Source organism: Moschus berezovskii, chromosome 6 (genome assembly GCF_049115385.1).
Source record: "Moschus berezovskii isolate FMDL1 chromosome 6, NW_MosBer_1.0, whole genome shotgun sequence".
Classification (NCBI taxonomy): domain Eukaryota; kingdom Metazoa; phylum Chordata; class Mammalia; order Artiodactyla; family Moschidae; genus Moschus; species Moschus berezovskii.
Window position 1 is genome coordinate 55778490 of NC_142465.1, and position 25109 is coordinate 55803598.

The 25109-nt window shown below is 43.1% G+C and overlaps 1 protein-coding gene, 1 long non-coding RNA gene and 1 pseudogene across 2 annotated transcripts in view; 1 reads left to right on the plus strand and 2 right to left on the minus strand.

Annotated features, from left to right (window-relative positions):
- PPM1H (protein phosphatase, Mg2+/Mn2+ dependent 1H) overlaps nucleotides 1–9253 on the plus strand; it is a 320445-nt gene extending 311192 nt beyond the window's left edge. The window contains exon 10 of the mRNA XM_055395097.2: nucleotides 8868–9253. Coding sequence (XP_055251072.1) covers nucleotides 8868–9015 — 148 coding nt within the window. The 3' untranslated portion in view covers nucleotides 9016–9253. The remainder of the gene's footprint in view (nucleotides 1–8867) is intronic.
- Nucleotides 4028–8975, minus strand: LOC148777615 (uncharacterized). Its single transcript, XR_016037609.1, has 3 exons — nucleotides 8840–8975; nucleotides 7406–7528; nucleotides 4028–4162 (listed from the first exon to the last, which is right to left on the minus strand). It is a non-coding gene; the product is annotated as an uncharacterized LOC148777615 (long non-coding RNA).
- Nucleotides 9254–10887: 1634 nt separating the features above from the next.
- On the minus strand, nucleotides 10888–23008 carry LOC129536278 (cyclin-dependent kinase 2 pseudogene; annotated as a pseudogene).
- Between the last annotated feature and the right edge of the window lie 2101 nt (nucleotides 23009–25109).

Here is a 25109-nt window from a genome sequence, read left to right on the forward strand (position 1 = left end):
GGTGGGGAGAGAGTAGGCGTTTTGTGTCTAATGAGGAAAATGGTTTAGGAAGGATCTTGTTTATCTCTGCAGGACCTTTGAGGCCTGCGCTAGCATTATTCCAGAGACACAAGTCAAACAGAGGGGCTCTGAGGAGCTAAGGAGTTTCTTCAGAGCACCTGCACCCAGGCCAGGACCCCAGGCAGCCCAGCCTCCCACAAGGATGCCTGCATGTGCCCCACCCAGGAAGTGAGAACTAAGCACTGGAGATGGCAAGGTGGATGGAGGATTTACCATCCGGCTTCACTGCCCTCCGTCGCCCTCTTTAGCATCAGTGGTTGTGAAAAGAGCCTCTGGCCTTCAGCGGTGCTTCAGCTCCTCTCCCTTCTTGGCTTTTCTTCCCTCCCCTGCTGTCCCTCCTCTGACCTGAGGGAATCTCTGCGCCAGGCCCTGTGTGGTGGCCAAGTCAGGGCCCCCTCCCCTCCCCAATACCCCCTCCCCAATGCCCCAGCAGCCATCTCTTTCGGCAGAACCCAGCCAATCAATATGGAAAGCGTTGGCCAGAGAAGAGAAATGCTCTCCAAGTACACACCTTGTCTCCTTGGGAGACTCTCTTTTCAGAGGGCTGAGTGCTCCAGCTCCTCCCGCACTGCTTCCCCGATGCGATCTGACCTTCTGAGTGAGACCCTTGGTCCTGGCCCTGCCGCTGCCCCACATCCAGCGCCGGGAATCACAGGCTCCTCAGGGCCTCACCCCGTCCTGGCTGAGGTGTACCGGAATCCTCATCCCTTCTACTGTCTTCAACTGCACCGTGTTCTCTGCAGCTCTCTTGTATATTGTGCAGATATTTCGTGTTTTGACTTCAGATTTTCTCCCGTGGCTCCTTCACCCTCACTCCATGGTGCGTGTGTGCCCAGCCTCAGCAGCAGACTCAGGAGAGCATTTCTGTCTTACTGCCATGTGACACATTCTCTCCCTTTGTTACCAAACCAGGCATCCTGTGTCAGGTAGAAACTGGAGAGAATGAAATGGGAGAGAGGAGAAGCAGCCCTTTCCCTCCAGAGAAGAGGTTTCTTCTTCTCCCTGAGCACCAGTCTTGAGATAAAGCAACCTTACAAGTGATTTCATGCCTGGGGCGAGATGGAGCTTGAAGGATGCTGGTGAGCTCTGAGGTGTCCCCCAACCTGGCTGAGATTGGAGTTGGGCACAAAACCTTTTCCTAACAACTCGGTGCCTGGGGTTGTGTTGAGTTGATCAGCTTATGAGGAAAGATCCCCACAGGTGGCTTCATTTTTACCTAAACACCATTTGTGGCTTTATTTCAGTACTGCATCTCCTGTGCATGAAGGAACCCCATTCTAGAGGTTAGCTGCAGTGTCTAGTTATTGCCAACCGCATCTGATCAGTGTGCCCCTCGATAGTCCTAGGAGACGGCTCTTTTACAGGGGAGATGTTGCATTCACTAGGGAAGCCTGGCAAAGAGAAGCCGGTTGGAAGACGCTGGGCTCCTGGCCACAGTGTTGGAAGAAGGTCCAAGATGTTCTCCCTAAGCTTCCTGCTCAAGTGGAAACAGCCTTCCCGCAGCACATGAATGATGGCAAGGACCTGATGAAACTGAGGTTCTGTGAGGAGGTGCTGGGTAGGCCTACCACACGGAGAAAGAGTGAGGGTAAGTCTCACTCCTCTCCTGGGGCCTGGGGATCCTAAGCCAAGAAATTCACCTAAAATGTGTTCTAGAACTGGAGGAACCCATAGTGTGCCCCAGTAAAGGCACATTTTTAAATCACTGTAGGTAACCTAGGGCACACAGTAAACAACCCTACTGAAGAGAAGCCTCTATCTGACCTTAAACCTAGCATGAGAAAGGATAACAGAGCCTTCCCTCTATCCCGCCTCCCCCCGCCCAAGAAAACCGAATAGAGCAGGTTGAGAGAAACTTTAAACATTTACAAATAGAACCATAAGGTAAAGAAGAGGTGGATTTGGAAAAGAACCAAATGGAAATTTGCAATGGTGAAAAACAGGTCATTGAAATAAAGGAACTCACTGAGTAGACTGAACAGTAAACTGCTAAAGTATTAATTAGTGAATTTAAAGATACTACTGGGCTTCCTGGTGGTTCAGTTGGTGATGCAAGTTTCTGTATGTATGAATGAATGATGGCAAAAGTAAATTTAAAATAGCAGTTTTTATAAGTAGGTTTAATTTGATCTTAGTAAAGGTGAGGTTTTAATTAGCTATCTACCAATAATGAAATACAACTAAAATAATACAAAATTTAGAAGCCCTACAGTGCCTTGTGGATTTTCTCATCGACGAGTATCAGGGTAAGAAGGTAGCATAGAAAATGACTATGATTTCTTGCCTAAGAGACTGGGGACAGCATTATAACTGAGGATGACAGATGGGGAAGTGCCACCTTGGCAGTGAAACTAACATTTATTGACTCCTCCTGAAGAGTCTCTTCTGGGATCTACCGAGGAATGTAAGGGCTGTGCCACATATCATGGAAGCCCAGACACGACAGGAGAACTTGGGAGTATGCAGTGGTGCAGGAGCCACCCACCAACCTACCCTCACCCCTACCCCAGAAAAAAAGGAGAATTCAAGAAGAAAAGGCATGAGGTGTGAAGGATGAAGAAAACGGTCACAGTGTAGTAACTGTGCTGAAGAAAGGTCAAGTGGAATGAGTTTGGAGGAGAATTTTAGGAGGCCAGATTGGGAAGGTATTGGACATCCTGGCAAGAAATTCAGGAAGAAAAGGGGAAGAAATTGAGGAAGCAAAAATGGATTTCTCTACCAAGGTTTCACCTAAGGGAAGACAGAATGAATGACAGAAATGCAGGCTCAGAGGAAGTTTTCTTAGCATGGCAGCAAGCAGCTTGGAGAACAGAACTAACTTTCTAGAGTCTTTAATAAATAAAGTCTCTAATAAAACTTTCGGAGAAGGCAGTGGCACCCCACTCTAGTACTCTTGCCTGGAAAACCCCATGGATGGAGGAGCCTGGTAGGCTGCAGTCCATGGGGTCGCTAAGGGTCGGACACAACTGAGCGACTTGACTCTCACTTTTCACTTTCCTGCATTGGAGAAGGAAACGGCAACCCACTCTAGTGTTCTTGCTTAATTTTCTAGAACCCTTTACCCAGGGTTCCTGGGTAACCATCTTTTCTAGGTGACCTAATGCTGCTTTTTAAAATACCAAAAGCTAATTCTAACCCTTTTCTCAGTACCCCAAATCTCCAACAACAGCAATATCAGGATAGTCTCTCGCCTTTAACTATGGATGGTACTCTTATGTGACTTAAACGAAACAAAGTAGGCACTGTTTTGACTTTAGCTTTTTATTGAAGTGTAGATGATTTACAATATTGCATTAGTTTTAGTTTTAAGTGAATAGCAAAGTGATTCAGTTATACATATATCCACTTTCTTAGATTCTTTTATATATACATAAGTAAGTTTTTCTTGAAGAGATCTCTTGTTTTTCCTATTCTGTTGTTTTCCTTTATTTCTTCGCATTGATCGCTAAGGAAGGCTTTCTTATCTCTCCTTGCTATTCTTTGGAACTCTGCATTCAGATGCTTATATCTCTCCTTTCCTCCTTTGCTCTTCACTTCTCTTCTTTTCACAGCTATTTGTAAGGCCTCCTCAGACAGCCATTTTGCTTTTTGCATTTCTTTTCTGTGGGGATGGTCTTGGTCCCTGTCTCCTGTACAGTGTCACAAACCTCCATCCAGAGTTCATCAGGCACTCTATCTATCAGATCTAGACCCTTAAATCTATTTCTTACTTCCACTGTATAATAATAAGGGATTTGAGTTAGGTCATATCTGAATGGTCTAGTGGTTTTCCCTACTTTCTTCAATTTAAGTCTGAATTTGGCAATAAGCAATTCATGATCTGAGCCACAGTCAGCTCCTGGTCTTGTTTTTGCTAACTGTATAGAGCTTCTCCATCTTTGGCTGCAAAGAATATAATCAATCTGATTTCGGTGTTGACCATCTGGTGATGTCCATGTGTAGAGTCTTCTCTTGTGTTGTTGGAAGAAGGTGTTTGCTATGACCAGTGCGTTCTCTTGGCAAAACTCTATTAGCCTTTGCCCTGCTTCATTCCGTGCTCCAAGGCCAAATTTGCCTGTTACTCCAGGTGTTTCTTGACTTCCTACTTTTGCATTCCAGTCCCCTATAATGAAAAGGACATGTTTTTTGGGTGTTAGTTCTAACAGAAGCAGAATATATTAAGAAGAGGTGGCAAGAATACACAGAAGAACTGTACAAAAAAGATCTTCACAACGAAGATAATCACAATGGCGTGATCACTAACCTGGAACCAGACATCTTGGAATGTGAAGTCAAGTGGGCCTTAGAGAGCATCACTACAAACAAAGCTAGTGGAGGTGATGGAATTCCAATTGAGCTATTTCAAATCCTGAAAGATGATGCTGCGAAAGTATTGCACTCAATATGCCAGCAAATTTGGAAAACTCAGCAGTGGCCACAGGACTGGAAAAGGTCAGTCTTCATTCCAATCCCAAAGAAAGGCAATGCCAAAGAATGCTCAAATGACCGCACAGTTGCACTCATCTCACACGCTAGTAAAGTCATGCTCAAAATTCTCCAAGCCAGGCTTCAGCAATATGTGAACCATGAACTCCCAGATGTTCAAGCAGGTTTTAGAAAAGGCAAAGGCACCAGAGATCAAATTGCCAACATCCGCTGGATTATGGAGAAAGCAAGAGAGTTCCAGAAAAACATCTATTTCTGCTTCATTGACTATGCCAAAGCCTTTGACTGTGTGGATCACAATAAACTATGGAACATTCTGAAAGAGATGGGAATACCAGAGCACCTGACCTGCCTCTTGAGAAACCTGTATGCAGGTCAGGAAGCAACAGTCAGAACTGGACATGGAACAACAGACTGGTTCCAAATAGGAAAAGGAGTACGTCAAGGTTGTATATTGTCACCCTGCTTATTTAACTTATATGCAGAGTACATCATGAGGAACGCTGGGCTGGAAGAAGCACAAGCTGGAATCAAGATTGCTGGGAGAAATATCAATAACCTCAGATATGCAGATGACACCACCCTTATGGCAGAAAGTGAAGAGGAACTCAAAGGCCTTTTGATGAAAGTGAAAGAGGAGAGTGAAAAGGTTGGCTTGAAGCTCAACATTCAGAAAACAAAGATCATGGCATCTGGTCCCATCACTTGATGGGAAATAGATGGGGAAACAGTGGAAACAGTGTCAGACTTTATTTTTTGGGGCTCCAAAATCACTTCGGATGCTGATTGCAGCCATGAAATTAAAAGACGCTTACTCCTTGGAAGGAAAGTTATGGCCAGCCTAGATAGCATATTAAAAAGCAGAGACATTACTTTGCCAACAAAGGTCCGTCTAGTCAAGGCTATGGTTTTTCCCGTGGTTATGTATGGATGTGAGAGTTAGACTGTGAAGAAAGCTGATCGCCGAAGAATTGATGCTTTTGAACTGTGGTGCTGGAGAAGACTCTTGAGAGTCCCTTGGACTACAAGGAGATCCAACCAGTCCATTCTAAAAGAGATCAATCCTGGGTGTTCATTGGAAGGACTTATGCTAAAGCTGAAACTCCAATACTCTGGCAACCTCATGCGACGAGCTGACTCACTGGAAAAGAGTCTGATGCTGCGAGGGATTGGGGGTAGGAGGAGACGAGGACGGCAGAGAATGAGATGGCTGGATGGCATCACCGACTCGATGGACATGAGTTTGAGTGAACTCCGGGAATTGGTGATGGACAGGGAGGCCTGGCGTACTGTGGTTCATGGGGTCGCAAAGAGTCGGACACGACTAAGCAACTGAACTGAACTGAAGTAAGTTTTAAATACATATATATTTTTTCAGATCTATTCCATTATAGGTTATTCTAAGATACTGAATATATATAGCTCCTTGTTTATCTGTTTTATACAAAGTAGTGTGTGTCTGTTAATCTGATACTTCTAATTTATCCCCTCACCCGTTTTCCCTTAAGTAAGTTTGTTTTCTATGTCTGTGAGTCTGTTTCTGTTTTATAAATAGACTCATTTATATTTTTAGATTCTACATGTTAAGTCATTTAATATTTTTCTATCTGACTTCACTTAGAATGATATTCCCTAGGTTCATCCATGTTGCCACAATGGCAATATTTTATTCTTTGCTACGGTAGTCTATTGTATATATCAATATATATACATCTTCTTTATCCATTCATCTGATGGGCACTTGGGTTATTTCCACGTCTGGGCTATTGTAAGTAGTGCTGCTAGGATCATTGGGATGCATGTATCTTTTCAAACTAGAGTTTTCATCTCTGCGTATATGCCCGGGAGTGGGATTGCTGGATCATATGGTAGCCCTATTTTTTTTTTTTTTGAGAAATTGTTCTCCATAGTGGCTACACCAGTTTGCTTTCCCACAAGCACAATGTAGGAGGGTTCCCCTTTTTCCACACCCTCTCCAGCATCTATTATTTGTAGACTTTTTGATGGTGGCCAGCTTTCTAAACTTGAAAGGCTAAGGTCTAGACCCTGGGCAATCACCAGGATAATAAACATCACCTGATATTGCTGGTAGCCTTTCCCTGTGAGGTTGTATTCAGACATACAATTTAATATAAAACCAAGAATAACCTGGGATGAGCATCTGAGAGCACCTATGAACACAGTATATAAGTGGCTAGGGGGACATTTATTAGGCTCTTTAGCCAAAGGCCTCTTTGGAGTCCTTTCTATTTACTTTCTGATCTCAGTAGGAAGAGGACCCTCAGAGACGACCTACTGGTGGCATCTGCCCTCAGGCATAACTTAAGAGCCTTCTACCTCAAAACTAATCATTCTAACAATATGAGTACAAGAGGGCATATCTCCCACTCACCTACCACCCATTCTCTAAGAGGAAAGTCATTTATTTTGTATTAATATTAAAATATAGCCTCTCTCTGCCACTTGTAGTATGCCACACTTCTCTCCACCACCTGGGTTGAATGAACTGGAGTCTCAAAGATTCTACAGCCTGGAATCTTAACTATCCTGAGACCATCTGCCACAAACTTTGTTCTTAAGTAATGTAATGATGGGACTAGATTCTGGTCTTTTCTAACATGAGTCAGGTTAATCCGTAAGGGCTTTTAACAGAAGAAATACAGGAGGCTTCTGGTGTTCTGAATTCTACAACTCACAGTTCTAAAGGCCAGGCTGAGTGACATTCCAGCAGGGAAAGGCCATAGTAACATTAGGGTGGCCTGCTATTCAAGGTCCGTAGGCTGGCTTCCCAGAGGCCTTCCTTACAGAGTGACATTTATTATCTTGGTGATGTACCAGAGTCTGGCTTTTAGTTTCTCAAGTTCAGAAACTGGTTTAATCAACATACAAAGAACAGATTCATTATCAGGGCTGGGCTCACCTTAACCAAGCTTTCATGACTGATCTGCAGACTTCAGAAACGCCAGCTGATGTTTAAATGGAGAAACAGGGCTGATGTTCTTCAAGTACAAATGTCAAGCTCATTCTTTTTCTGTCAGCATGCCTACACAGGGAGGCAGATCGTAGTTAGAAGGTTATACAGTGAACATGAAATCAGAATAAAGGTAAACTCTGTGCTCTATGGCAGAGGCTCTTTGGGCACATCCTCACTAAACCTGAACCTACCAGTGGAACTAAATTTCTTTGCAGTCTGTTGGCTAAAACTCTCTACCTCGGTCAGGATTTGGACAGACACCTGCCAATGTTTTTTTCTCTTTGTTTTAGGCCTCAAGGCTAATCCAGGCTACATACACCCAAATCACCTCCCACATCAGTCTTTCTCTAGATTTTAATACTTTCATCCATTTATCATAGGCATTATTCTTCTTTTAGTTTATGGTTAAATCTCAGTGAGCAATCTTATTTTCAAATTCTTGGGGATCCCTCACTGCACTTACAATGGTGAACAGAAGAGTACGGCATGCCGATGAAGGTGGATGAGACAGATGGCCCACACCAAGGTTTCTCTGTCAGGTACCAATAAAACCTTCCCACTTTTACTAGGTTCCTTCTTACTTGTGCTAGTGTATTTTTCTTTAAATCAACTTGCTTTTTAAAAACAAATTAAAAAGGATACTCTCCCTACCAGAAATGGAAAATGACCATCCTTTGGCCTAAAAGCAATGTGGCTCTAAAAATAAACACATTGGAAACAAAACCTGTTTTTCCCATGTACTACTTTAGCTGGAGACTGTTGTAGAAAGCTCTGAGACTGAGCAGATGTGTGTTAAAGGTACACCAGCACTAAACTGGGACTCTCTCACTGACATCAAAATTCTGAAAAGAGAACTGAGCAGCAGAACAGTTTAGGTTATTTATTGTATGTCCAACTACCACCTGAATAGTAATGTCACATTAGGCACCCTGCATTTGGGGGAAAGATGGCCTTGGCTTTTTGCTTCTTTGTTGTTTAGTCACTAAGTCATGTCCAACTCTTTTGTGACCCCATGGACTGTAGCTCATCAGTCCATAGGATCTCCCAGGCAAGAATACTGGAGTGGGTTCCCATTTCCTTCTCCAAAGGATCTTCCTGGCCTGGGGATCAAACCCACGTCTCCTGCATTGCAGGCGGCTTCTTTACCACCATGCGTGTGTGCTAAGTCACTTCAGTCATGTCTGACTCTTTGCGATACCATGGACTGTAGTCCAATAGGCTCCTCTGTCCATGGGATTCTGTAGGCAAGAATACTGGCACGGGTTGCCCTGCCTTCTTCCAGGGGATCTTCCCGACCCAGGGAAACTGTCTACACAGTCTGTAGTAATGCCTCCTCCCCAGCCTCTCCCGAATGCCAGTTCTGCCTGATAGCACACTGACCATGTCATCCGCACTTCTCCCTGCACAGGTACACACTGGCAGCTCAGGACCTGGTGATGCGTGCCCGCGGCGTCCTGAAGGATAGAGGATGGCGGATATCCAATGACCGACTGGGCTCAGGAGACGACATTTCTGTATACGTCATTCCTTTAATACATGGAAACAAACTGTCATGAAAACAGCCCAGGGTTTTGGAAGGACAGGAGGGATGAAAGCTGGGATGCCTCTGGGCAGGGCTGGGCTGGGGAGTGCCCCAGCACAGTTCCAAGTGATGCCACCCCTTCCCAGCCCAGGTGGGGAGCTTGCTGCTGAAAGGCCTCTGGCTGAGCTTCAGGAGGACCCTTGGGTTTCACTTTCCTCTTTAGAAACAGGTCTGGATACACGAAAGAGCAAAACATAAAGGCTGCTACTGAGTGTTGTGTTTCTTTTGGTTCCTTTTGTAGACCTCCTAGGTGGCCATGGCCCATCTTGGGGGCACCTACGTCATATTTATTTTATCTGCAGTAGCTGGGGCAGCCACTTTCGGGTGGTCACTGGCAGAAGACTCTTCAGCCCACCCAGCTGCCAACCTCTCTACGGGTTAACAGTGCTGCCTTGGAGTGCTGGGGATCACACCTCAGAAGATGGACGCGCCCATCTTCTCGTAAGCCTGAGATGTCTTTCAGGGAACACTATCTGTGTGTCTGTGTCTCTTTATTCTTTTTTGGTAATGGTGGGGTGTAGCAGGGATGTTTTTCTGATAGTCCTTGAATCTTAATTGTTTCCCTTCCATAGAACAGACCTGGGACTTTCCAGGCCCCTGCCGAGGAATCTGTGTGTCCAAGTCTGGCTCGGACCGTCCCCACATCCTGTAGCCCACACCGCCCAGGCAGCCGTCTGGAGCTGTGCCCTGGCTGACAGAGTTCCGTCTTTGTTATGTAACAGTTCGTTCCTGAGTTGGTTCTTCTCACCAAATCAATGTCCTTTCATGAAAATACGAGTATTTCTTTGGACCAGTGGTTCCTCTATCGTCTTCATGGGTCCGCCTGGTATGGTTTTCGGTTTCTCACTGAGAGCCTGGGTGTTCGTTTCTGGGTTGGTTGGCCCTCCCCCGACCCGCTGTGCCATAAGGATACACATGAAGCAGTGTTGAATCAAGTGGTGTTGACGTTCCTTATATCAATCAGTTCACCACACCTCATTGGAGGATCACTCCTCCACCTAGATCCAGGTTCTGAGGGTGGGGGCTGTCCCCAAGCCCACGTCAAATAATGTGTTAAGGATCAAGAGCAGCAGTTTTATTAGCTTCACCATCATATTTGGGCAAGACCCACTCAGAATGTCCATGTGATAAAAGTGCATTTGAATCAGGTTGCCTGGTCCTCGTCCGGCTGTGCGCCCTGCTCCTTCTCCATGGAAGTGTGTCCCAGCCCCCCAGGTACCGAGACCTCTTTCCCTCTCCCTCCACCTCTCGCGTTCCTCACAAGAGCAGCACTGGACGGATCAGATTTACCTGCTGCTTCTCTGCTGGGAGGACTCACAAAACAGAGTTCTAGGAATCACTTCCATCTCTTAGGCAGATGCTTCTCGGTATGGCGGGACCTCGTAGAGTGGGCTCCAGTCACCAAGTCTTCTTCCTGCAGACCATAGACCTCCTGTGGTAGCATCACCATCTTGGCTACTTTTTGTAATAAAAACATGCTCCGCCCCCCCCATTAAAGAAAAAAAGTCATTGATGTGATTCTCCCAGAAGGCTGGAGAGTCAGTTCCACTTCCTGTGTGTTTGAATCCCTTCCCCAGAGCAGGAAGATAGTTTCCCCAAAGGGAAAGAAAACTTTCCTCTGGAATAATCACCTGCATTTACATTCCTAGAATGTAAATATTCTCTGAGGAATGGCCTGGAGCCTTCCTACTTAGAAGCGTGTTCATCCCACAGTGTAGAAACAATGCCTGGTCTTGTGGGTGAAGTGTGGTGGGAATTTACCCACCAAGTGTTTGCCAAGATGTTGCCTGGGAAGAACTGGACCGACTGCTCCTTTGTCAGGAGTCATCTTCATCTCATGGCTTCCGTCCTCCTTCAATAAATCTTAGCCACCCCCAGGGACACCTCTATGGGGAGAAGTCTGTGGTAAACAACCTGCTGCTCTCGGGAAATGTGCAGGCATCCTGCAGCAGAGTGGTCCACTTTCTGTTGCTGCGCTGACTCTCAAAACCATGTACAAATTCGGAAACTTGAGAAAGGTCTCCATGCAGGACTCTGAGCACCCTCTTTGGAAAGTTGTCCTCACAAGCTGCCACCTCTTCCCTGTGTGCCCATTGCCCTTCATTTATTTCCTGGGCTGCTATTTCATTCGGAGTTTGGATGTGCATTATCATATAGATGTCATAACAACGTTCCACTCCACTCTCCATTTCGTTTCCTGCCAGGCCATGTCTGGCTAAAATCTCTGGAACCTCCTTGTTCAATTTATCCTAAAGTCTTGAGCATTTAGTCCCACCAGATTCAGTTAGAAAGGTATCTAGGAATTCTCTTTATAAGCCCCACCCCCCCCTTGGATGGAAGGATCTTGGTAGCAAGCTGATGCCATGTGTCTGTTTGGGGATGGGAGGGAAACCACAAGAGATGAATCAGATGTGGGGAAAACATGATTTGTTAATGCCTGTGGCAGCTCTGCCCAGCATGGATGCTCTGTGAGTTGAGCTTCCTCCATTTCATCCTTATTTTTCACCCAGGCTCTGAATCATCCCATCCCCAAGTACTAACTGTGTCTACAAATCAGTTGGCCCTTGGAGCATTCCTGGAAAGGTCAAATGGCAACACCAAATTCTGCAGAACATATTTATACGTGGTTCTCTTATCTTGCTTGTCTTGTGTATCAATCCTGTTTGCTTGCCCTGCTGGCCTCAGAGGAAGTCTTGCTTAATGAAAAGCTTTTGATTTCCCAGTAGTCTTTATGGCTGTCTGGAGGGTCGGTGGGGTGGACACTTTCTTTCATGAATGGCTGTCTCAGTTCTGAATCTTCTTGTTGGGCTGGCCTCTGCTCTTCTGAACATTTGGTGACACTCTTCCTTAAAGACCACCAACTCATGCTCCATCCACAATGGTGTTTTGTCAGGCAACAACGAAACTTGTGTTCTCCCTACACCTGAAATCAGAGCAGTGCGGGCAGCCTTAAGACTGGAGGGCATATTCTCCCGTGGCTGTGCCTGCCTAAACGCTCTTCTTAGGGAGGGAACAGAGAAGTGAAAACTGGGTGAGGCCAAGTAATCCTCTAACAGGGCAAAGCCCCCAAGTTGGGGATTTGTTATTTTCCACTGTTTACAGCTTTAGGGAATTGGGGTTATTTAATTGTTTTTAATCCCTAGCAGTTTACCCTGTAACATGGGGCTGCATGAAGTCAGCTGTGCTTTTAAAAAAAAAAAAAAAAATTCTTCTCAGTGTTCATTTACTCCTTGGAAAGAATCACAGCTGTCAGTATACTGGTGGACAGAGATGAGAGTCCCAGATCCAGAGTTGGCCTCAGATGTTGGCCATTCTGGCAGGGTTTTCAGTTTACCAAGAGCACTAATGTAGAAACACTTGGGGGGAAAAAACACCTCCCACATCTTTACAACTCTGGTCTAACCTTCTCGCTCATCTGCCAATCAACTTTATTTCAAAGGTCAGTGGTTTTCTTTCCACCACCGTCTGAGGATCTTACCTTCCCTTAAGTGACCCAGCAGCTCCAGTTTTCAGACTGAACATGTTAAACTTTAATGAGATTCTATTTTCGGTAAGTTCATGCTACTGGGACACAGGGGAAAAAAGCAGTGAGAGTCACTGTCTATGCAAAAAAACCCACCAGGCTGACTCTAGAAGGCAGCAGATCTAAGATAACAGTGAAACAATATCTGGCCACCTGACAGAATTTTACATTAGGAATCTGGATTTTTGAGGACTTTGAATTGCAGAGACAGGTCACAGCCTGCACTCCCTAGACTGCCCCCCTCCCAGCACACTTCGGTCCTGTGTGGGTGATGTGGCTTATGTGTGTACACTGGGATTTTTCAAAAGACACTACATGAGCAGCCCCACTTGCCTCTTCTGTAAGCACCATGGTGGCCCTTTGTGATCTGAGTGCCAGACTAGGGAAGTGCTGCTCTTTCTAACCCACGATGTGATTTGTGTAAATAGCTTTAATTTTGCCTTGGCGTCTTAGAGGAAGTTTCGTTTCTGTAGCGACCAGGTAGCCAGAGACCAAATGAGGCTGTCAATGTGATGTTCTCTACTGTGACGTACTTGAAGGAGAATCTCGTGTCCTCCAAGTTTCCATAGTATTTTGTGTTTGGGGAGTCCTGAGGTTACTCTTTGATTCCTATTTTGCCTCCATTTTCTTTGTTTCTTCTGGAAACCCAGGGAGGCCCCAGTGGAGATCATTTGTAAGGAATGTATCATGCTCTGGGTTTCCAAGAAAATACCCTACGTACAGAGAAATAAGAAGAATCTGCCTGAAAATGGTTTCGGCATCATGTAACCTTTATGCTTTGTGATTGTGAAACCTTGACTTTTGTAACCCAAAAATGAAACCTGTTTAGTAAAGGGGATCTATTTTGTGTGTTTTGAAACTTAGGTGCAATGTTCCCTGGAAAAAGCTAAAGGAATGTATATGCTCAATGCCATTTTAAAATAAAATATTATATATATATGTATATAGGATACCTTTAGCAAAACTTTTGTGTGTCACTTCTTTCAATTCACTCAGAAGTTTCTTCATATCAGGTAATGCAATGAGATGAGAGGGTCATGGCCTCATGGGGAATCGTCAACTGTGAATAGACTCAAAATCAGACGGGAATGGATGCCAACACTGTAGGTCTTCACAGGAAGTCAGCAGTCAAGACTATATATTTCACCAGTGCCTCTAGAACTACCATGGATATTGCTCCCAAGAACTACTCCCAACAGGTAATTCTTTTTTTTTTTAATTTAGGTATAACTGCCATGCAACATTGTATTAGTTTAAGGTGTACAACTTGATGATTTGATGTGTACATGTTATGAAATGATCACATTAAGTATAGTGAATATCTGTTACCATGCTGTGCTGTGCTTAGTCGCTCAGTCATGTGTGACTCTGCAACCCCATGGACTGTCGCCCACCAGGCTCCTCTGTCCATGGGGATTCTCCAGGCAGGGATACTAGAGTGGCTTGTCATGCCCTCCTCCACGGGATCTTCCCAACCCAAGGATTGAACCCAGGTCTCCCACATTGTAGACGGATTCTTTACCACCTGAGCCACCAGGGAAGCCCAGAAATACTGGAGAGGGTAGCCTATTCGTTCTCCAGGGGATTTTCCCGACCCAAGAATCAAACCGGGGTCTCCTGCATTGCAGGCGGATTCTTTACCAATTGAGCTACCAAGGAAGCCCATCTATTACTATACAGTATTACAAACATTTTTTCCTTGTGATGAGAACTTTTAAGATTTACTCTCTTAGCAACTTTCAAATATGCAATATAGTATTATCAGCAAATAATATGCAATTACAGTATGGGCACCATGCTGTACATTATATACCCAGGACTTATTTATTTTATAAATATACCTATTTCACCAACTCTCCACTCTGTGCCTTCTGCAACCATCTGTTCTCCGTATCCATAAATTAGTTGTTGTTTTTTTTTTTAACAAATAGAAAACTTTATTCCTTGTAATAAGAACTCAGGATTTATCCTCTTAACAACTTTCATGTAAATATACAACAGGTTAATTATGTTGTACATTACATTCCTAGTATTAATTATCTTGTAACTGAACGTTTGTACCTTTTGACAGCCTTCCAATTCTGCCGCCTCCTACCCCTCCAACCTCTGGTAAACACAAGTATGATCTTTTTTCCTATGAGTTTGTTTGCTTGTTTGTTTTAGAAGTATAACTGACCTACAACACTATGTTAGATACTGGTATACAACTTAGTGATTTGATATTTTTATACATTTCAAAGTTAACAACATGATAAGTCTAGTCACCATCTCTCGCCAAACAAGTGTTATTTAATTATTCACTATGTTCCCCACACTGCACACTGCAGACCCGTGTGTGTTTAGTCACTCAGTCGTGTCCGACTCTTTGTGACCCGGTGGAATATAGCCCACCAGGCTCCTCTGTCCCTGGGATTTTCCAGGCGAGAATACTGGAATGGGTTGTCATTTCCTTCTGCAGGGGATATTCCTGACCCAGGGATCGAACCTGAATCTCCTGCGTTGCATGCAGACTCTTTACCAAGTCACCAGGGAAGCCTGTACATTTTATTTATTTTATATATGAAAGTTTGTACCTCTCAGTCTCTCTCACCTATTTTTCTTCTCCCTCCACTGCCCTCTTCTCTGGCAACTACCTGTTTGTTCTCTGTATCAATGAGTCTGTTGCTATTTGGTTATGTTCTCCGTATCCATAAATTAGTTTTTTCTTAATTATTTTTTCAGAATGCACATATAAGTGAGATCATACAGTCTTTGTCTTTCTCTTATTTCATAAGACATGGCATAATGACTTTAATGCCCTGAAGGTCCATCCATGTTGTAACAAATGGCAAGATTTAGTTATCTTATGGCTGATTAATGTTCCATTATATCTATCTATAAAAATACATACATACCACAGTTTCTTTATCCATTCATTCTTTGACGGACATTCAGGTTGTTTCCTGCAGTAAGAAATGCTACAGTGAATGTGCAGGTACATTTAAGTTTTTGAATTAGTGTTTTCATTTATCCTGGAGAAATACCCAGAAGTAGAACTGATGGATAATATGGTCACTGTTCAGTCACTCAGCCGCGTCCAGTTCTTTGCAACCCCACGGACTGCAGCATGCCAGGCTTCCCTGTCTTTCAGAGTTTGCTCAAACTCATGTCCATTGAGCCAACAATGCCAACCAACCATATAATCCTCTTTTGCCTCCTTCTCCTCCTGCTCTCCATCTTTCCTAGCATCAGGGTCTTTTCCAAAGATTTGACACTTCACATCAGGTGGCCAAAGTATTGGAGCCTCAGCTTCAGCATCAGCCATTCCAATGAATATTCAGGGTTGACTGCCTTTAGGTTTGATCTCCTTGCAGTTCAAGGGACTCTCAAAAGTCTTCTCCAGCACCACAGTTCAAAAGCACTAAATTATTCAGTGCTCCATCTTCTTTATGGTCCAACTCTCATACTCATCCATACATGACTACTGGAAAAACCATAGTTTTGACTAGACAGACTTTTGTTGGCAAGTGATGTGTCTGGTTTTTAATACTCTGTCTAGGTTTGTCATAGCTTTTCTTCCAAGGAACAAGTATCTTTTAATATCATGGCTGCAGTCACCGTCCACAGTGATTTGGAACCCAAGAAAGTAAAGTCTATCACTGTTTCCATTTTTTCCCCCCATCTGTTTGCCATAAAGTGATGAGACTGGATGCCATGATGTTAGTGTTTTGAATGTTGAGTTTTAAGTCAGCTTTTTCACTCTTCTCTTTGACCTTCATCAAAGGGCTCTTTAGTTCCTCTTTGCTTTTTGCCATTAGGGTGGTGTCATCTGCATATCTGAGGTTACTGATATTTCTCCCGGCAATCTTGATTCCAGTTTGTGATTCATCCAGCCTGGCATTTTGCATGATGTACTCTGCACAGAAGTTAAATAAGCAGGGTGACAATATACAGCCTTGATCTACTCCTTTCCTAATTTTGAACCAGTCCATTGTTGAATGTTCAGTTCTAACTGTTGCTTCCTGACCTGCATACAGGTTTTTCAGGAGACAGGTAAGGTGGTCTAGTATTCCCATCTCTTTAAGAATTTTCCACAGTTTGTTGTGATCCACACAGTCAAAGGCTTTAGCGTAGTCAGTGAAGCAGATGGTTTTCTGAAATTCTCTTGCTTTTTCTGTGATCCAGCAGATGTTGGCAATTTGATCTTCTGGTTCCTCGGCCTTTTCTAAATCCAGCTTGAAGTTCTCAGTTCATCTACTGTTGAAGCCTAGCTTGAAAGATTTTGAGAATTACCTTGCTAGCATGTGAGATGAGCACAATTATGCAGCAGTTTGAACATTCTCTGGCATTTCCTTTCTTTGGGATTGGAATGAAAATTGACCTTTTCGAGTCCTGTGGCCACTGCTGAGTTTTCCAAATCAGCTGGCATATTGAGTGCAGCACTTTAATAGCATCATCTATCAGGATTTTTTTTTTTTAACTAGGAACTTTGTTTTAATCAGTTACAAACTAAATTACAAATAATGTTAACAGCAGGAACACTCAAGGACAAAAGGTGGGAGAAGAGAGACAAAATCTTAAAAAGAAAAAAAAAACATTTTTAAAATATTTTAAAAAAAAATTGCATTACAAACCCCAAGGTGCACATGGCAGCAAATCCCCACCCATTCCCACTTAAAAAGCTACTATAACCGAACCTTCTTTTAAAGAAGTATTTTTTCCCCAATGTCCCCACTCAGTCACAGCCCTGAGTGTCAGAATTCTCAAAATGATGTCTCAACCTTAACTTTTACGGGGTGGCCTTCAGGGGAAGATGGGACCTAGCACCTTAAGAATCTTAAAAAGAAGAGAAAAATTCAAACACCTTTCACTTGCCTCATAAGGCCAAGGTGAAGCACAGTCCCCGTCCCAGAGCCCCCTAGATACACCTTGCCCGTAGGAGGGACAGGCAAGAAGCCTAGGAGCATCATTTCTACTGCAGCCCCACCGGGACCGCAGAGACTGGGAGTCGTGAGTCTCCCAGATGTGAGGTGAGAGGAAACACTAAACTAGGGTATAAACCAGCTGGATTTTTTTTTAACCTAATTAACCTAATTCTTCAAAACAGGCCCCTCCATAACGTTTTTGTTTTGCTTGGTTTTCAGAGGTTCCAACTTAGCCCCCACTGCTGTCAGTTGGCCTTACACAGTGGCACCGGAGGTTTGGGGTCTCTATCATCCCAGATACAGAAAATTATAACAGTGGGGCTTTCAGAGACTGGGATGGCAAACCCTATGTGAATGGAGAAGAAAGTCTTTTCATTTTGTCTTTTAAAACAAAAACAAAAACCCAGCCCTCTTAAGGATAAGAGGAGGGAGAGAGGGTAGTGGAGGCTGACTTAAGTGCATCTAATACTGAAGCGTCCTTTCAGTTTCACCTATTTCTTCCCTCCACCCCATCACTTCAGAGTGGACTGGCTAAGAGGTGCAGGTGAGTGCTAAGACAACCAGACAAGATCAGTGAGCTCTTAGAGCCCAGGGCCGAGCCAGATCACACTCGCACGGGAGGAGAGGGTGATACTGGGGGTAGGGGCTTGAGAAGGCTGTCAGAGTCAAAGGTGAGGTACTGGCTTGGTCACATCCTGGAAGAAAGGGTGAGCCAGAGCTGCCTTGGCTGAAATCCGCTTGTTAGGCTCGTAGTGCAGCATTTGTGATAACAAGCTCCATCCATCTTCATCCAGGGTGGCACCACTTTGCTAAAATCTTGTCTGGTCCTCTTGGGGAAACTTGGCTTATAATCCGGCATAGAAGTAACTCCTGGCCAAACCACCTCATCTGGGGTCTCCAGGGTCCAAAAGATCCGGAAGAGTTGGTCGATCTCAGAATCTCTGGGTTACATCTCAGCAAAGATGAAACCGAGGCTCCAGATGTCCACAGCTGTGGAGTAGTATTTGCAGCCCAGAAGGATTTCCAGTGCTCAGTACCACAGAGTCACCACCTCGTCAGTATAAGTATGAACAGGGACCCCAGAAGCTCTGGCTAGTCCAAAGTCTGCTAGCTTGATGGACCCACCTGTGTTGATAAGCAGATGCTGAGTTTTGAGGTCTCAGTGCAGGACCCAATGAGAGTGGCAGAAAGCTAGGCCCTGGAGCAGCTGGAACAAGTAGCTCTTTGTGAGGGGAAGAGGAATGCCAGTGAGCACAGAGGCATCCATGAATTTCTTGAGATCCTGGTACAGAAACTCAAAAAGCAGGTAGACTTTGTTTTCTGTGTGAATGACATCCAGCAGTTTGACAATATTAGGGTGATTAAGCTCCTTAAGCAGAGAGATCTCTCGAATGGCAGTGCTGGGTATACACACCCTCTGTCTCAGGGTCCAGGCGGATTTTTTTAAGCACCACCACTTCTCCCGTCAACTTGTTTTTGGCTTTGTACACAACTCTGTACATGCCCCCTCCGATCTTTTCCACTTTTTGGAAGTTCTCCATGAAGCCTAGCAAGTCGGGTCAGCCCGGCCCTGGAGCAGGGGCCTGGGAACCCTGCTGAAAACGGCACCCAGCTCTCCGGGGCGAGGAGGGGAAACAGGGCCCAGCACCGCGACCCGAGGCCGGGATGGAACGCAGTGTATCTCTAGTTCTCCATTTATCCAACTTGAAACAATATTGTGGCCTCCGCGCCTCCTCCCACCCAGTTCCCTCCTTTCAGGGTTATAATGGTAGTTCTATTTCATTTTCTGAGGAACTTCCGTATTGTTTGCCATAGCGGCGCCGTCAATTTAGGTTACCAACAAGTTTTTTCTCCATATCCTTGCCAACACTCATTAAGGTCTTTTTGATAATAGCCTTTCTGAGACTGTGAGTGGATATCTCATAGTTTTGATTGGCATTTCCCTGATGATTAGTGATGTTGAACCTCTTGGCATGTATTGTTGGCCATCAGTATGTAGTTGTCTTCAGAAAAATGTATATTCAGATTTTCTGTCCGTTTTTTTAAATTGATTTTAAGCTGTATGAGTTCTTTATATATTTTGAATATTAACCATTTATCAGATAAATGCCTACAATGTGCAAATATTTTCTCCCATTCAGTACTTTTTCATTTTGCTGTGTAGAAGCATTTTAGTTTGATGTATAGTCACTCTTGTTTATTTTTCCCCAGGTACCAAATCCAAAAAATGTTTGTCATGACCAATGTCAAGGAGCTTACCACCTGTTTTCTTCTAGGAGCCTTGTGGTTTCGGGTCTTTCGTTCAAGTCTTTGTTTATGGTGTAAGTAGTCACTTGGTTTCATTCTTTGGCATATGGTTGTCCAGTTTCCAATATATCATTTGTTGAAGAGAGTGTCCTTTCCCCAGTGTGTATTCTTGGCTTCTCTGTTATGTAACTGACCCTGTATGCATGAGTTTATTTCTGAGCTCTCTATGCTGTTCCACTGGGCTGTTTATCTGTTATCATGCAATGTTATAGTTGTATCAGGGAACATGATGCTTATAGCTTTGTTCTTCTTTCTCAATATTGCTTTGCCTATGTAGGGTTTTTGTGGTTCCATATAAATTTTAGGACTGTTTGTCCTATTTCTGTGCAAAATGCCATTGGAATTTTAACAGAGATTGCATTCAATCTGTAGGTGTTTTGGGTAGTATGGACATTTTAACAACATTAATTCTTCCAGTCCATCAGCACAGTATATCTTTCCAATTATTTGCGTCTTAAATTTCTTTCATCAATGTCTTATAGTTTTCAGTGTACAGGTCTTTCACCTGCCTGGTTAAATTTATTCCTAGAAATTTTATTCTCGGATGCAATTGTAAATGGGATTTTTCCTTTAATTTCTCTTTCTGATAATGTGTTATTAGTGTATAGAAATGGAACAGATTTCAGTTTACTAATTTTGTATCTTGCAACTTTACTGAATTCATTTTTTAGGAAGACTTTAGGTTTTTTTTTAAACATATACTGTCATGTCATTTGCAAATAGTGACAGTTTTACTTCTTTCTAATTTGGATGCCTTTCTTTCTCTTGCCTTCTAATACTGTGTTTAATAAAAGGGACAAGAGTGAGCATCCTCATCTTGTTTCTCATCTTAAAGGAAAAGCTTTCAGCTTATCATCTCTGAGTGTGGTGTTAGTTATGGACTTGTTATATATGGTCTCTATTATGTTGAAGTGAATTCCCTTTATACTCGTGTTGTTGAGTTTTTATCATAAATGAATGTTAGAAATTTGTCACATACTTTTTCTGTATCTGTTGAGAGGATAATATAATTTTTATCTTTCATTTTGTAATTGTGGTGTATCACCTTGTTCTGAAGATGTTAGACCATCCTTGCAGCCTTGGAATAAATTCCACTTGATTATGATGTATGAACCTTTTAATATATGGTTGAATTTGGTTTACTAATATTTTGTTGAGGATTCCTGCATCTATGGTTACCAGGGATATTAGCCTTTATTTTCTTTCCTTGTGATGTCCTAATCTGATTTTGATATAATATTAATTCATCTTTGAAAGTTGGTTAGAATTCACCACTGAAGCCACTTGATCCTTTTGGTTTTTGGAAGGTTTTACTGATTCAGTTTCCTTACTAACAATTGGTCTGTTCAGACTTCCTATTCCTCATGATTCTGTCTTAGAATGTTGTATGTTTCCAGGAATGTAGCTGTTTCTTCTAGGTTGTTCAGGCTGTTGGCGTGCAGTGGTTCACAGTAGTTTCATGAACTTTTGTATTTGTGGCATCAGTTGTAATGTCTCCTCTTTAATTTCTTTCAGCCCTTTCTCTTTTTCTCTTGGTAAGTTTCACTAAAGATTTGTCAACCAAAGACCAGCTCCTGGTTTCACTGGTATTTTCTATTTTCTTCTTAGTCTCTATTTCATTTGTTTCTGCTTTGATCGTTGTAATTTCCTTCTTTTTACTAACCTTTGTTTGTTCTTTTTAATTCCTTGTTTATTTGAGATTTTATTGTTTCATGAAGTATACACTTGTCACTACAACCTTTCTTCTTAGAACCACTTTTGCTTCATCCCGTAAGTTTTCGTACGTTTTATTTCCATTTTCACTTGTCTCAAGGTTTTTATGATTTCTCTGTTGACCTATTGATTTGTTTGGTAGCTTAATTGCCACATATTTGTGAATTTTCTGATTTTACTCTTGTAATTGATTTCTACTTTCATAGTACCATGGTGAGAAAATATGGTTGATATGATTTCCGTTCCGTTCCGTCGCTCAGTCATGTCCAACTCTTTGCGACCCCGTGGACTGTAGCCTACCAGGCTTCTCCGTCCATGGGATTCTCCAGGCAAGAATACTGGAGTGGGTTACCATCTCCTTCTCCAGGGGATCTTCCTGACCCAGGGATCGAACCCGGGTCTCCCGCATTGGAGGCAGACGCTTTAACCTCTGAGCCACCAGGGAAGCCCTGATATGATTTCAGTCTTCTTAAATTTGTTAAGACTGTTTTGTGGCCTAAAACATGATCTATCCTGGAGAATGTTCCATGCACACTGGAAAAAAAAATGCATTTTGTGTTGCTGTTGGATGGAATGCTTTATTTCTGCTAAGTCCATCTTGTCTAATTTGTCATTTAAGGCATATGTTTGATTTTCTGCCTGAGTGATTTCTATTGATGTAAGTGGGTTATTAAAATCCCCTACTATTATCGTACTGTTGTCTGTTTCTCTCCTTAGGTATGTTAATATTTGCTTTGTACATTTAGGTGCTCCTATATTATGTGCATAAACATTTACAAATGTTTTATCTCCTTGTTGAATTGACCCTTTTATCAGAAGTATTCTTGAGAGGGCTAGTGACTAATATCCTTGCTGAAGACAATTAAGACTCAAGATTCCCCTCTGCCATTTAAGCATTTTAAGTAATTACAAACTGTTAGTAAAATGTAACATACTATAGAGAAAATTTACCTTAACAGGTGGGATAAGACATCCAAACATGCTAATAGCTTAGTTCTAGAGTCCAGTAGAAGGCAATGGCAAGCCACTCCAGTACTCTTGCCTAAAAAATCCCATGGATGGAGGAGCCTGGTAGGCTGCAGTCCGTGGGGTCGCTATGGGTCAGACACGACTGAGCGACTTCATTTTCACTTTTCACTTTCACACATTGGAGAAGGAAATGGCAACCCACTCCAGTGTTCTTGCCTGGAGAATCCCAGGGACGGGGGATCCTGGTGGGCTTCCGTCTATGGGGTCACACAGAGTTGGACACAACTGAAGTGACTTAGCAGAGTCCAGTAAGTTAAGTAACTTAGAGAATACTGACACAAAGTTAAAAATAATCAGAGTACTGATCCATAAAAGAAAGCTGAAAAGCAGACTATAGATCATCTAAAGCCTAGTTCAGAAGAGCTGACTAGATAAGAAATACTTATATTAAAAATGATTCTATTACAACATCTACCCAGCTCTTTTCACCTTTACTTTTACCCTAATGCTGGTGAATTCATCACTGTTATGTTTCTTATACTGTTTGTGAGGTAGTAAATATTACTTAGGGCTTCCCGGGTGGCTCAGAGGTTAAAGCGTCTGCCTCCAATGCGGGAGACCCGGGTTCGATCCCTAGGTCGGGAAGATCCCCTGGAGAAGGAAATGGTAACCCACCCCAGTATTCTTGCCTGGAGAATCCCATGGACAGAGAAGCCTGGTAGGCTACAGTCCACGGGGTCGCAAAGAGTCGGACACGACTGAGCGACTTCACTCACTTCACTAATGCTTATCACACCTCCTCCTCCCAACAGTAGAAACTCAGGAAGAGGTCCATCTTTGGGTTAGATACCTTTAGCTTTTTCTCTGTGGAAGATGGAGGAGTCTTAGCATTCTCTCATGAGTAGTGCTTAGTGTATCAGTTCACCTCCTTGGAAAGCTGCAGTAGATTGTCTCCAAAGCTGGCTGCCAACTATGCCATCTATGTCAGTGTGCAAATGCTCATTTTCTCATCAAGATGCAGTGTTTGTATACCCATCCGTTGAACTGGTCTGGCCTGTGACTTGCATTGATTAATAGAATGCAGAAATGACATTCTGAGAACTCCAAGCCTATGTCTCTAGAGGTCTGTAGCACCTGCTTTCACTCTTGGAAACCAGCCGCCCTGCAAATGTCAGACTAAATTACTGAGAGATGAGGCCACCAGGCGGAGAACCTAAGTGCTCGGAAATTGGGAGTGAGCCCATCTTTGATTCTCAAACCCTACTTGAATCACTCCAGGTGATACTTTAAGAGAGAGGCCCAGCCAGCTCTCAGCTTTCAAGTCATTCCAACTGAGGTCACAGACATCACAGAGCAGAGAGGAACCATCCACACTGAGCCCTGCCCAAATTTCTGATGCACAGAAACATGAGCAAATAAAATGGTTGTGGTTTCAAGCTGCTAAGATTTGGGTATTTTATTATACAGCAACTGACAACTGAAACAAAGTACAGATAACCTGGCTCTGGAGGATTTGGGGTACAGTGATTAAAATTATAAACTAAAAACGAAAATGGCATTGAGAAAGTATATTTGTAACCTGGGAAATAATCCTCCTTTTGGAACCTGGCAGAGTGAATGAAATGGGGAAAGCAGACTTACAGCAATAATGCAGAGACTCCATCACCACCACACAGTAGCCCACGTGGACAGACAGTTGTCAGACAAGATTCCTTCAAATTCCGAGTTGCCTAGCAGTTTGTGTGTCTTTTAGACAGCAAAAACCACAGCACATATCACTGTAGTCCTTTATAGTTTGACATACATATATACCGTAATGCTATTCTCTTCTCTTTTTGACTTTTTTGTTTTTAAATGCTCATGATCTTTACTGTGAAAAGGAAACAAAAAAACAAAACCTGTTTGTGGGAAAAAAGCAAAAAAGCGGGGGGGAGGGGGGAGGGAGTCACCTGAATGTGGAAGAGCTCACCTCCTGTTTAGCGTTTTGTACCTAAGGAAATAAAAACAAACAAACAAAAATACTACAGAGACTCTAACTGATGGCTATGATGACATCATGGCAAGAGTTCGACACAACTTGCTTTTTCTTCTTTGTGCAGCTTATAATGATCATTAGTAAATTATGAAAATTACGACTATTGGGGCTATGAGTATAGAACAGGGAAACAAAGATCTTTAAGTCTTCACTCATGATAAGCCTATCTCATGTTGTACCATTCATGACCCTTGGGAGAGTGAAATAGTTCTTTGGCTCCCAAGACTGTAACTTAAGATTGTTAGCTTATATTTGAAGGAAAATAAAAATTTTAAATTATGAGTATTAAAAAAAAAATTCTCATCCTCATTTAAAAATCCCTATCTCCAAAATACTTTAAATTTGTTGCCATCCTACTTTTTTTCCTTTAATTAAACGACAGGCCAAAGAATAAATTATATATCCGAGCAATCTGTCTGCTTTTTTAATTGCTTTTTCTGTCATTAGAGCCCTGAAAAGACTGCTGCTCTCTTAGTACATTTCCCTACGTTTTTGGCCTCATATCTTTCACTTCTGATGAGATTTTCCAGTCACCTAACCTCCTCTGGTTTACTGATTCCAATTAATCTGTCTTCATGTGACTGGGCATGAGATGGAGCCAGGGTGCACCTTGACTG